At 40.1% G+C, this 14,018-nt stretch overlaps 1 protein-coding gene across 5 annotated transcripts in view; it reads left to right on the top strand.

Moving 5' to 3' along the window:
* POLQ (DNA polymerase theta) overlaps positions 1 to 14,018 on the top strand; it is a 61,618-nt gene that overhangs the window by 19,709 nt on the left and 27,891 nt on the right. For all 5 annotated transcript variants that reach the window (XM_038147832.1, XM_038147842.1, XM_038147851.1 and 2 more), the window contains 7 exons: positions 2,330 to 2,472; positions 3,735 to 3,939; positions 4,480 to 4,622; positions 6,945 to 7,138; positions 7,458 to 7,582; positions 9,056 to 9,299; positions 10,120 to 13,175. In XM_038147832.1, coding sequence (XP_038003760.1) covers positions 2,330 to 2,472; positions 3,735 to 3,939; positions 4,480 to 4,622; positions 6,945 to 7,138; positions 7,458 to 7,582; positions 9,056 to 9,299; positions 10,120 to 13,175 — 4,110 coding nt within the window. The remainder of the gene's footprint in view (positions 1 to 2,329; positions 2,473 to 3,734; positions 3,940 to 4,479; positions 4,623 to 6,944; positions 7,139 to 7,457; positions 7,583 to 9,055; positions 9,300 to 10,119; positions 13,176 to 14,018) is intronic.

The following is a 14,018-nucleotide window of genomic DNA, read 5'->3' as shown; positions in this document are numbered from 1 at the left end:
TTTGTCTAGTCTGATGCTAACCTGGACCTCCCCTAGTACCTGAAATGTTCAATAATGGGTATTGGAGCAGCTCAGTTCCTTTTTTAAAAACTTATTGTTTACTAGAGTGCAATTATTAGGTTTGAATTATCAGTGGCATCTTGGGAAAGAATATCCCCCAAGAATATCTTGTAAAACTGTCAGATAATGTACAGCTAAGTGGATACCCATCTTCTGTTAGATTTTCTTTTAGATACATCACTCTGAAAGAGTCAAAGAGAAGTTTTCAGAGGAAATTTCAGGTCCCATCAGAACCCAAATACAAAATGAATAGATGTTCTTTATTGCTAAAATAAAAAGAAGCTTTTCTTTCACAAAACAATGCTTTACAGGCAGTTTATCTTACCTACTCCCCAGTTCTGTCAAAGTATGTGATCAACTGATAACATTTTCACCTGGCAGGATTAAAAAAATTGAAGACACATCCTCTGAACATCATTTCATTCTGTAGTTAATTTATGTAATTATGTTTAAGCTGTATTTTGTTACTCGCCTACACTGCATTTATTTATTCTGTTCATTAAATTTAAGTGCAGTTGTGTTTTCATTACCTCTGGATTTGCTAATTACTGTAGCATTTCCACAGCTACAGTTTTATCCTAAGTTAATACTCCTAGGATCATACTAAGATACCTGCTACCAAAATTACGTCATGTCCAGACTACATGCATTTAAATCTTAACAAGTTATCATCAATCTGTCATGATATTTAATGAACAGCTAATCCAAAACTAGTGTTCTTCTCTTAGTCAAAAGCAAACGTGTCCTACCCATAATTCATTTATCCTGTGCCAGTTGACAAAGCTTGCAACTAGCTAAGGTCTTCAGAGATCCAGTTTCTCCTTAATAGCTTTGTGGAAAAAATATCCTTTATGTGACCACTGTGTTTTCCATGGTTAAGCTGTAATGATACATGGGAAAACTTCACAACTTGTAAAATTTGTAAAGTAGGTGTGTATTTATTCAACGCTATGGTGCATGGGGGATAACTCCTCCAAAGACATGCACGCTTTCTGAAGAATCTAACCCTCTCTTTATTCCCTGAAAGGTTACGTGTGCATCAAGTTTTGCAATTCACCATGCATATTCATTTCCTAGCCCTGCCCAGCCCTGTTTGGTATTGTGATTAGCTTATCAGTCCTTCTGTGCTTGTGCAGTCTCTGGTGGTTGTCTGGTGGTCGCCTGGGAGGAAGCAACCGAGCTTTCCCACATCTTCCTCAGGGGTGGGCTTCTCACCTTGTCTCCTTGCACATGCTCCCTGCTCTCTTGGTCGCAGTTCAAACTACAAGGCTGGTCTAGGCTTTTTTGGGGCTCCGAGGAGCCTTTCTTAACTCAACAGCCTGGCAAGTCTGCCACTCTTTCCCTGCTGCTTTGGGATGCAGTTCCTTATCAAAATATCGTCGCATTCTCTCATGCTGTCTTCACAAGCATCCTGCCTTCGCAAGCACAGCAAAAGTTAAACAATATACACGATTAAACAGCTATCCTTAATCAATCACCTTTTAATTCCTAACCCCCTTGCCTCAGTACTATGATCTCATTGAAGGAATTTACCCATTATTTTCATTTTTCTTTCATGGCTCTGGGACATTTTTTGTCTCCCACAGAGTTTCAGTAGTTGGAGATTAACTGAACAATGAGAGAATTTTAAGGTAGGCTATATTGAGACATACTTTCAGTGGAAACCATGCAGGATACTTACATGTACGTGTATATAAATGCATATATGAAAGTTCAGAGGATGCATAGTTACTTAGATCAGTAATTTTCGATTTCTGAATTAGTTATTTTTGGAGTGAAAGCTGGTTGACTTAATACAAACTGTCAAAATACTGTGCAGCTTTTATGTTTTCTTCTTTTGAAATTTTTTTCAGTTTATTAATGTAATGAAAAAGTCAAATTGTTGCCACTATATATTATAGTTCCAGTCAACTCCAGAACAAGAAGCAAGAGTGGTTCAGCAGCAGAGCAGATGAACAGAGAGTCTGTGGAATCTCCTTAAATGATTTGGCAAGACCCAGACTAGCCTAATGTAACTTTGAAGCTGGCTCTGCCTTAGTTGTGATGTACTATGCATCTTTGCAGTTCTTACATGGCAATTCATAAGCACTGTTCAAGGTTGCACATTTTTTTTCTCTTCTTTTGTTACTCAGCTTTTTTGAAAATACTTACAGTTTTCCATTCCAATAATATGTCCTTGGTGAGCTGTGTGCTGCTGTTATAGTGCTAAGATGCAGTACTAAAGTAATTGTTTTTGTGTTTGTTTTGTGTTTCTTTTCTACTCCAATAGGTGAGAGCATTTTAGTCTGCAAGCCCTCAGAGAGATCAAAAGGTGCTGCTCTACTTCAGGGATCTCTCAAGCCTGTTTGCAGCTGTTTGCTTAGAAGAGAAGGGGAAGGTGTTGCTTCTAGCATGAAAAGAGCAATACTCGAGGTATGGGACGCTCGGGGATTAGAATTGTGCTTGGACCCTTGTGGGATGGTTTCTTCTGTAACACCACCAAATGTTTTCTGTGCACTTCTTTTTCCTGTGTTTCCTCCTTTGTCAAGCCAGTCATTTATTTGGCTCTGCTAGCTTGCTTCAGCATTCAGCATTTTGTCTAGGATGTTTCTCTGCTTGCTGCAGATTGGGACACTCAAAGAAGCTTTGCTATTGCATTTAGATGTACTCAAGCAGCAGGCAGAATTAAGTGTAATTCTTAAACTTCAGGTGTGACCTGACATTGTTAACTGGAGAATGTTTGTAAATTACTGATCCTAGAGGCTTTGTAGACTGCATTGGGCCATTATGACATTTGTAAAACCTTGTAGGGTCTCTTATTTACCCCCTCAACTTACCTACCTCTTCTGCACAGGAATGATTGAAATTTTGTGAGTGCATTTTTGGTGGGCAAAGAGGGGTGGTACCCAATTTGCTTCCTCCTCTGTAGGGTTCCTATAGGAGTAAAAAGGACCGAAAAGATATCATTTCACATAGGTGAACTTATGTCCTTTCCCAAAGCTGCTTTTGGGCTTGAACTTGGATTAGATACAAGACTCTTTAAGTAGAATTTGTTTGCTATACTTTTACTGTCTTTTGAAAACTTTTGTGATGCTTAGAACTCGGTTGTACTTCCATAGATTTTGAATTTTAGCAGACCAATGGAATTTCTAAATGTATTTTTCTGCATAAGAGCTGTATAAAAGTAGGGGGCTCCTTTAAAGCAAAACCAAAATCCAAGATGAATAAAATCACTCTCAATCAGGAAAACAGTGGTGGGGTATAGCATTCATATTTATTAAGAGAAAACTTCAGTATGCTGAATAGCCTTACAAGACCTCCACTTTCATGGTTTGCTTTTTGTGTTCACAGAATTGCAGTTTGTGTTCTAACGTACTTAAATATTTCACAGTGTTGGCTAAGAAAAATGCCTCAGGCTAGTCTCAAATCTAAATTGCTGCTATGTCTATGCTCACTTTCAAAATAAGATTTTGTTAATCATTCTTTCCCATAGAGTAGTCCTCTTACTTCTGCCCAAGATGACTGACTTCTTGCCAGAAAGTCTTTAAAAGTTGGCAGTTGCTTTGCCTCATGTTCCCCTCTCTGGGAGAATGGTTCTTTAAAACTGAGATGATGGATCACTCTCTTTTACCTCTGATCTGATGTTCTGTCCTGCTGCATCTCTGGCAATATAAACAGGTATTTTTCTTCAACAGATCATAGTGGGGGGAGTAGCCAGCACTCCAGAGGATGTGCAGACCTATGCCTCTTGCACTCTGCTTGCATCCAGCTTGAAAGAAAGCAAGTGGGAAAATGGGAAAGGGCAAGACAAAGCGCAGGCGGGACCTATCGAGGCTTGTGTGGCATGGCTGCTGGAAAATGAATTCATTCAGGTTGTGGACTCTGGCAATGATGTGAAAGGTAAAGTTGGTGTTCCTCCCAGTGATTGCAGTTTTGATTTGCTAACTGAGTAGATGTTCAATGTAAATTAATGTAAGAACTTCTCTGCATTTTTATTTTATTTTAGAGAATTGTGTATCAAGAATTTTTTAGCTTTCTGGAAGGTATCTTTACACCTGTTTTAGCATATTTGCGTGCACATATTCTTGGAAGGTACATCACATCTGCATATCACCTGCACATCACCTCTGATGCATCCTAGTCTAAAAATTCCCAAAATATCTTTAAACAAACCAAACTTTTACCACAGGATTGGTGCACATTAACTGCAGACTGTGATTTTTTTCTTTCTAAAGAGAAAAAGGCTAGTTTAGACATCGGCAAGGCTAAACCTGTTATTGTTTCCATTTTTCTGTCTTCAGAATGGAGACATACACTATTTCTTACTGAAAAAGCAGCTGTGAAAAGTTAGAGATCTCTCAAATGCAGCACATCCTGAAAATGATTATAAACTTGCACTTAAATGTTTCCCTATGTAATATATATATTTTTTTCTAACAGCAAAGGTTTATCATCCAACACATCTTGGCTCAGCTACTCTTTCCTCTTCTCTTTCACCAACTGAAGCAATGGAAATCTTTGCTGACCTGCAGCGAGCTATGAAAAGCTTTGTTCTGGAGAATGATCTGCATATTGTCTATTTGGTAGGTTCCTATTCTGTGTCTTGTATTTTCTACTACCAAAACTAAGGGGAGACAGCACAATGCAAAGTTCTTGATGGCTCCATGAACATAGGTTTGGTTTTTTCTGTGCTTTGCTTAGCTTATCCTTCATGAAGAAAAGTTTCTGAATTGAAGGTTCTTCAGAATGAGCGTGTTACCATAGTGTCTATTGTGTAGACAGGTGCTGTGTGCCATTTAACCCCATTGTTGTCACCCTTGACTTACTAAGATTTCAGAACTTACTAAGTTTTGAGCATAAAATAATGGTAGATTTTCTGAGGCATTTGAAATTGATGAAACAAATTGATTTTTGTATGTGTGTTTGGGATCAGCATGCTTAATTTCATATTACTTTTGGAGGCACAGAAAAATGTTGGGCTTTTAGTATCTATTTTGCCTCCAAAAAGCCTCAGAGAGCCACACCACTTTTTTTTATGGGTGGGCCTTTCTTTGATTCAGTTACAGTGAAAGTCATCCCTGATTTAGTTTACTTGCCTGGTGATGCTGCGAGGGCTAAAGGAAGGAGTGTGATAAATCTTATAAGGGAAAAGTGTCCCAGAGTGTGTCAAGATTTATGAGCACATAAACTTGAAAAGCTAAGCACTGCTATTTAAGACCCTGGGAGAGGAAGCCATGAACTTGTGAAGATTATTGAGGAAACCAGATGGAGTTGCACTGAACAACTTGGGATTCACGGCTGCCAGAAGCCCATCATGCAAGCTTTAGCCTTCTTTAAGAGTAAGGTGTATTCTCTTTACCAGGATGACAAATCAAAGGCAGAATTTGGGAGTCTTGTGTGAAAACAAAGTTCACTTCAAGAGGAATGTGCTTGCAGTTACAAAGCTTGTTGAGCTGGGAGACAGGGGCAGGCAGGAGTCTGAGGGTACCCGTCTCTGTTTGGTGAATTCAGTAAGCCAGTTATGAGCTAACACTGATAGATTTTTTTGGATCTACTGCTGTCCCATATGTACTCATATCTCTGTTTTGGAGGACCACATTATATTTTGTTCTATTTCTGCCAGGTAAAATGAACTCCTTTGTGTTATACACCAGTGAATTTTTTTCCCTGTTTGCATGTCCAAAACAGAAAAAAAAGGGTGAAATTTGTTCCTGTTCTGGGGTAGAAGTAGTGATGGCATAATGTTTTTATGCTGTACTTTGTAATTGCAGCAGCTTGTCTAAGGTTATTTTAAATCATATACTGTTGAACAAAATGTTCTTGAGATTCTCTTCTGTTAAGCTACTCTACAACACTGTCTTGCAAGTCTGTTCATTTTCAAGGCCAAAGGTTTATTTAATTTTGTTGCTTTTTTAGTTTTTTTAAGTATTGTTCTTCATATGTTCCTTATGGGTTGCAGGGAGTTTATCTGCTAAAATGATTTTTAATTCTTTTAAGCTTGCATCTTTTACTTGTACAAATATGAGACTGAATTCCAAGCCCTTGTATTTTAGGAAAGTTGATTAAAACAAATAAGGATTTGCTAGACTAGGAAAATAGCTTTCTTTAAAGAAAAATATCAGATCACAACAAAAGATAAACCCCAATCTTTATAACTTTTGTTCTTCTCAGCAGATAAGAGTCATGGATGATTTACAACCACATAGGCATCTAGTATTCTGTGCCATTTAACATTTGTGCCAAGCAACTCTTAGTTCTTTCAAAATAATTAAACTTGCTTTATATCGATAAAGGTATGAAGACATTTTGTCTCCTCATAGAGGAACTGACTCTGTGCTGACTAAACATTAACAGAATTGGTTTTATGTCTAAAAACATAAAAAGAAAAAAGTTCTGGAGGGCTTTTTGTTAGTGCTAATAAAAGTTGAGATTTTTTTTGTACTCCAGGTAAATGAAAGCTTCAGCAGGTTCTGGCAAAATCTGTGTCCTTCCTGCTTTATCAGATGCTGTGGCAGTGGTTAGTGCGGTTACTCGTGGTTTTGAAAGGTTGATATATGTCTGTAAATTATGTAAAAAAAAAAATTTTGTTTTCTTAAAGGACATTGAAGAGACAGCTTAAAAATCATTTAGTGGCTTGGATTTAAAAAAGAATCTGACAAAGATTTTAAATTGTTTAACGATTGGAGTACCCATATGAGTCAGATTGCATCAGTACAAGTATTAAAGAAACTGGATTAGAAGAGCTTTTACTTTCTTCATGGTACACGCCTGTGACTCAGTGCCTTTACGTCGTGCGTAGGATGCTCTAACCACATTCCCTAGGCTGTAGTTTTGTTTACCAAAAACTCTGTTTAGTTCTGTTTATTTCTCTAAAGCAGTTTTTTGCCTTGTGTTATTTCATTTAGGTCACCCCAGTGTATGAGGAGTGGACCACAATTGATTGGTACCAGTTTTTCTGCCTATGGGAGAAGCTGCCTGCCTCAATGAAACGTGTGGCTGAGCTGGTGGGGATTGAAGAAGGCTTTCTAGCTCGCTCTGTAAACAGCAAAATCACAGCTAAAACAGAGAAACAGCACAGACAAATGGCCATCCACAAAAGGTAGCCACAGAATGTGGGTGTGAAAGTGCAGAGATCAGAGCTATAACATTTGTAATGCACAGGCTCTGTGTCTGTTTTCAGGAGCTAGCTCTTTTCCTGAGTGAGCTGATAGATCAGAGAGCCTAGACCTAGTCTGCTCTGGTCCGAGAACACTGGTGGCACAAGATGTTTGTGCTGATGTTTTTGGAAGCCATCCTCTCTGGTTCTTTTGTGTGCTGTACTGTAGTACTGTTCTGTTCTATGTATCACAGCACATTTTGGCAGGTACAGTAATGTGCCCCGTATTACAATTTTGTTTCTTCATGTACTTCATCAACAGGTTTTTCACCAGCCTTGCCCTTCTGGATTTAATCAGCGAGGTTCCTTTACAAGATATGACCAAGAAATATGGCTGTAGTCGTGGTCAGCTTCAATCCTTGCAGCAATCTGCTGCCACTTATGCAGGCAAGTTGTCTGAGCAAAATACCCCAGGAGTCTTAAGCTAGTCTTTTGGGGCAAAGATAGCCACAGTGTGGTACTGACAGCAAACAGCCTTGTGAAACCACTTATGGATTTATAGCTTAACGTGTGGTTGCCCCTGCTGTGGAACCACAGAGTGTGCAGTGGGAAGGGGGGCAGCTGAGGGGAATCAAGCAGTGTGCAGCATGCTGAGGTCTGTGGAGATCAGCTGTGTAGTGCAGGAATGTAGCTTGTTCAATACTAGGTATGGAAATTAGTGCAAGTCCCTTCTAAAGATTTGCTCTAGGAGGAAAGAATACCTTTCACCATTGAATAAAATTTGGAGCCTCTAAGATGGGATATGGCTTTCTTCTGAATGCAAAATTAATTGGCCAGAAGGTATAAGGTTACAGTTTTCAGAGCAGAGTGAGTGGCTTCTGGGTCATTTATCAGCAGATCACAGGAGGTCAGACAGCTGCTACCTTTAACTTCCCCAAGAAGGCTGTGTGGGAGTAGGAGTAACAGCCCACCAGTGACCAAGATATTTTTTTTGTGTTGCCTAAATCCTTCGTTACTCTGTAAGTGGCTTTTCAGTTTTTAAGACAGTTTTAGCTCGACTTGCGAAACCCTCTGTGTGGGCTGCAGCATGAGTCAAAGCCCCAAAATGAAAAGGTCACGCCAACTGATGCAGAGTAGTTTAATTTAATTCTGGTAGTATAAATAACTTTTTTTTTAAACTTTTTAGTATAAATAACTTTGTAGCAGTTTCATAATTCTGTATTTCCAGTGTTAATAGTTTTCACAGGAGTAATCTGGGAAGTAAAATGAACTATTGATATGACATAGAGTTAAGAGATATGGTAAAAGTTTTATTCTATAGTCACTGTAAAATTAGTGAGGGATACCATGTCTTTCAATGCTTTTCATTGTCTGTAGATGCAGTCTGTGAATAGGAAACTGTCTTTTCTGTGCTCTTTTCCTTCTCCCATGCACTGGGGACTGCAGTTGAAACCTGTATCATAGGATTTGCTACCTCCTGAAATGCTCTCAGTAACTGAAATCCCACAGGCTAAGGTCTACTTTTATGAATGTCAGTGTTGGGTTTCCTCAAAGATCTATGGCTTTCCTTAATGACTCTCATCACTACTTTTTCCTTTGCCTTTTTTTTTCCAGTATGATTCTTTCATAGGACTCCTGTTTCAGGATATGCATGTGCTTCAAACTTTCAATATTAGCATCTTTGAAAAAAACAGTGTCATTCAGAATTTCTGCCTCACTGATTAACTAGTTAATTGCAGATTGAGTTCTGCAAGACTAGTTCCTACTCATAGTTGTAATAAACATGAGTTAGTTTCTGTAAATAATGGGAAGGTGAGAAATGTAAAGAGAATGCTGAATCAGATTGGGAGGTGGGGAGTGAATCCAGCTTAGTAGAACTGGAGCTGGAGTTCAGACATTAATGTAGCTTTTGTGTTCCAGGAATGATAACAGTTTTCTGCAATCGACTGGGCTGGCACAACATGGAGTTGTTGCTCTCTCAGTTCCAGAGCCGCCTCACTTTTGGGGTGCACAGGGAGCTCTGTGACCTGGTCCGAGTGTCTCTGCTGAATGCCCAGCGTGCCAGGACACTTTACAGTGCTGGCTTTGTCACCGTGGCTGATCTGGCTAAAGCCAGTCCTGATGACGTGGCAACTGCTCTGAAGAACTCAGTACCATTTAAAAGGTGAGAAATCAGTAAGTCTGGAAGTCAGGTAAAGGAGTTTGTAAGGTGAAGGGTTACAGGATGAAACCTGCAATGAAATGTGACAACCCTTTGGAACTTGGTGTCAAATATTAATTAGACATAACTTGTAGGTTTCTCTGACTGACCACAGTCATTCCATGATTATTCTGAAATTAATAGAAGCACCTTGGATTTACAGAATATGTTTTTGACACCTAAATTTTCTTCTTATTCCTCTTTTCAATGCACTGTTTAGTCCTGGGTAAATTGTCAGTGCTTTCTGGGGAGCTTTTGCTGCCTCTAAAGGGCAGCTTCACCATATGTTGAACGTATTTGATGATTTATTACTGATTATCTTTTGGGATTCTCTTATGATTTATATGTTAGTGCAGTAACAAGTTTCCTTGATCAAGTACTTGTTGGACTGTGCCATGATACTTGTCTGGTTCATGCTCTTGAAGTTTCCTTAATTTGGAAAACAGTGCATGGAGGATGATTCATTGAGACCTGCATCTTGCCCTGGCAGGAAATTGGGACTTGTCTGGGGTATGTTTGAACCCAAAAATCTGGAAATGCTTTTGGGGTATGCAGCCAGTAATATCTTTCATCAACATCTATTCATATTTAGAAATAGTTATTTCCAATTAAGTTATTTCCCAATAAAGTGCATTATATTTTAGGTAGAGTGCTTGTGTAAAGGAAGCTGTGAAGACAGTTGACATGGGAGCAGAAGAGATCAGCGCCAGCTCCTTGTGTTTTTTGTTACGTTCTGCATGGATGTCACGTGGATGTTTACGTGTGTCTGTTACTTTCCCCACAGCGTTCGTAGGGCTGTGGATGAGGATGAAGAGTCCGCAGAGGAGCGTCGGGCCGTGCGCAGCATCTGGATGGCTGGAATGAAGGGCTTCACTGAAAGAGAAGCAGCCTCTGTCATTGTGGAGGAAGCCAGGAGACTTCTGCAGCAGGATTTGGCACTGCTGGGGGTGCAGTGGAACCCGGAGTCTTTTCTCGAGACTGATACCTCCTCTGTGATCAGCAGTGAGTCAGAACTGGAAGACAGACTGCATAGATCAGATGGAGAGGAGTCTGCTGAGTCTTCAGGGGTGTTAAACAAAAAAGGGTGCAGAGTTCAACACTGTAATGGCCTTGGTTCTCAGATTGGAAACTTATCAAATATTAAAAAGGGATGTAAAAGGCGGCTGAGCAGTAGCACAGAAAGCTCTGTATTTGAGAGTGAAGTCCTGGGCAGGAAACAGGCTCGAGCAGAGGGAGGCAAGGGTGATCTTGTGTACAGTGCTAGAAAACGGCCAAATGTGTGCAGAGGAAATGAAAACATAGAAGAAATTTCTCTGGTCAAAACCAAGATGAATTCCAGAACAGCAATCCGAGAGCACCTTACTGAACAAGGAAAAACACCAACATTGAGAACAGAGTCTTCAGCCTCTGGATTGATTAAAAGCACAGTTACACATTTAAATCAGACTAGTAACAAAAATATCGCTTCAGAACTGCAGAGGTCACTTCTTGAAGATTCAAATAAGCTTAGCATAGATACACGAAAGCTGCCTGTTTCCTGCACCACCATCTCTACAGATAATTCTGTTTCAAATCAAAATAATAAGGAATTTATGAAAACAGATTCTGTAACTCATGAAGTCTCAAGTTCTGTACAGATGGAGGGTGTTAAGATTGGGAAGAAAGACAAAACGGAAGGATTATTTACAGAGCCTACCACCACTGATGAAGGCATGCCTAAGGGGAGAGCAGGTTTTCAGGCACCTGTTACGCTCCAGGGTACTCCACACACCAGTGTGGAGACACACAGTATTGCAGGAAGTAGAAGAATGCCTGGTAGTTCTAGGATACAGAGAACTGACAAAACTGATGTTAAGCAGAATAAAAGGAATAAAACTCAAACAGATGCGGGCTGTGCTGAGGCGAGGATTCATAGGAATTTTTGTCCTGGTGAAGAGAAAACCTGCAATATTCAGATTCAGAATGCTGGCAAAAATAGGAGTGAAAAGCCCAATGGAATATTGTTGCAAGCTGGAACAATTCAGAATGGCAACAGTCATCCTAAAGATTTTCTGAAAGGGTCTTTAGTAAAATCCAGAGGTGTTTGCAATGCAGATGGTGTTCAGCATGATCCAGCCTCTCATCTGTTTTCTGACTCTAGAGACTTTGAAGACAGCATCCAGTTGGATACTCAAACTGAGATGATAATAAAACAGGAGGGAGCAGCTGGAATCACAGGATGGCAGGGGATACAGGGTTCAGAGCTGGCAGCAATACCACAGCAGGAAATATCAGAAAAACGAAGCAGTTTATGGACTGAGAATGATACTGATAAAAGGCTGGCTGCAACAGTTAGGAAACTGAACTTCCCAAGTCTTATCACAACAAATGACATTACAAAAAACACAACTCAGCACTGTAGTAATAAAGTTTTGGAGTCTGGAGGCCTTAATTTACAGCCTGTAGTGAAGAAAATAGAACCTGCGCCTTGCCTTAAAGAAAGCGATTTCTCAATGACTGACTCACAGCTACACAGTTTTCTACAAGATTACCAGACCCAAAATTCAGTGAAAGAGGAGAGTGTGTCTAAAGACCTGAATAAAGCAACCTCCAATTTTAGTAGGGAACACATTGTACAAGTAGAATGCCACCCTGTCCCTGAAACAAGCCTAAATATGAGCGATAACTTGCTGTTTGATGATAGCTTCAGTAATGTCAGTGACCTTTCAGCTGCTCACATCATGGAAGCTGATGGAAAGGACCCTGTGGCTTTGCTTCCTCCAGATGGTGTTTTGCAGAATCTAAGGCCTGTTGAGAATAAATGTGATGGCAGTGACAATCAGAAAGAACATGAGAATCCTGCACAGTGTAACAATGTGTCTCTAGCATCCTCGGATGTAATAGCAGAAATTTTAGACCATGGAAATTCCCCATCTTTTCTGAAAGACATTCCTTCTACATTGCGAGGTCAGTCAGGATTAAGAAACTCAGTCATTTGTATCAATGACCCCAGACCAAAGGACTTAGTAGGAGATCAAGGTGAAAAGCTCCAGAGAAGCCACCAAGCTTTTGAGAAGAACCCCCATCCAGTGGTGTGGACTGAATGCTCGTTTGAACTAAGCCCAGGATTGCAGGATGTGTTGGACAAATGGCCCAGCCTCTCAGGCATTGAAACACCTTCAGCAAGTTCCAGTTTGAAAGGAGAGTTAGTTGCTCCTATTGTTAGTCAAGAGCCAGATCCAGTTTTTGAATCTGACTGTTGTGAGCAACAGCCTTTGCCCGCTTGCCAGGGTTTAAAGAGCTCTTTCAAGGTTAAAGAAAACAAGATGGAAAACTTGGATCTTCAGAACACACATGGCATAACACTTCAGCTCGAGGGAGGCAACAGAACATCCTGTCCTGCAGCAGATAGTAATAATGGGTTTATTCCTCCAACACCTCCCAAAGAGCTTTTTCCAAAATGTTCTGTTTCTCTCCCATCTGCAAGAAAGGGACAAGTCACCTGCAAGAAGGAAAGGCAGATGATTCAGCTACAGTGGAATAGTGAGGGCAATGCAGAGCAGCAGGTAAAAACATTCCAGGACAATCTTGAGTGTCTAGACCCTACTGAGGCAGATGAGATAAAAGATAATTCCATTGTAGACCAAGGCTTTTCACTGCAGCTATCTCAGGATGTTTTTCCATTTGTTCCCTTAAGTGCTGAAAGTTTCACTATTATTGATGTAGCAAGTGACAAAGCACTTTTCCAGACTTTTGTTGCAGAATGGAAGGAGAAAAGCAGATTCTCCATCTCAGTGGCGTGTGAAAGAGCAAAGTGCCTTTTATCTCCCAAATCAGCGATTGGTGGCAAATTCAAAAAAGGTCAGTTTCCTGTTCCAGTGCATTATTTTGTGAACAGCATGGTATCTTCAGCTTAAAGCAGGCCTAGAGAAGGAAAGGATATGCAAAATAGAGGAAAATCACTGATATAACAGAATCATGGAGTGTTTGGGTTGGAAGGGTCCTCTGGAGATTATCTGGTTCAACCCCTCTGCTAAAGCTGGTTCACATAGAGCAGGGTGCACAGGATCACATGTGGGCAGCTTTTGAATATCTCTAGGGAAGGAGATTCTACAACTTCTCTGGGCAATCTGCTCCAGTGTTCTGTAACCCTCAAAGTAAATAAGGTTTTCTTCCTGTTCAAATTAAGCCACCCATAAAGCATCCCTTCCAAATTCTGGCCTTTTCAAGCAACCTCTTCAAGAGTTGAGATAGAAGTGTGTTCCTTCCTTCCATTCTAAAAAGCATTTCACATTTGCCTGTCAAAAATCTATTTTGATAGTTAAGAAATATTGCTGTTGTTGTTATGGTGATGTGACAGCAGAGAATCTAGCTGCTTAATCTTGTCATTTTAAAGGAAGAATATGTTTAAAAAGCAGCAGCAAACTACAGCATACTTCTGTGGGGGGAAAAAGAAGCAATATTGCAACAACCCAGAGACTGATGTGAATTTTGCACGTGCTTACATTGAACCAAGTTTACCTTTTGAAAATATTTGAAAATGTGTAACCTTGGTTCAAAGGCAGTCACAGAAGAATGTTCAGATGCTCTCACATACCAACTAGCTAACACTTCATTACTATCACCAGAAACCTGTCAAGGAGTTCCCTGACACCAACTCTCCATCCTCTACTAACAAGCAGCTCCTTTGCTTTACTGAGACTC

The sequence above is a fragment of the Motacilla alba genome, chromosome 1 (genome assembly GCF_015832195.1).
Source record: "Motacilla alba alba isolate MOTALB_02 chromosome 1, Motacilla_alba_V1.0_pri, whole genome shotgun sequence".
NCBI lineage: Eukaryota > Metazoa > Chordata > Aves > Passeriformes > Motacillidae > Motacilla > Motacilla alba.
This window is presented reverse-complemented; position numbering and strand designations above follow the sequence as displayed.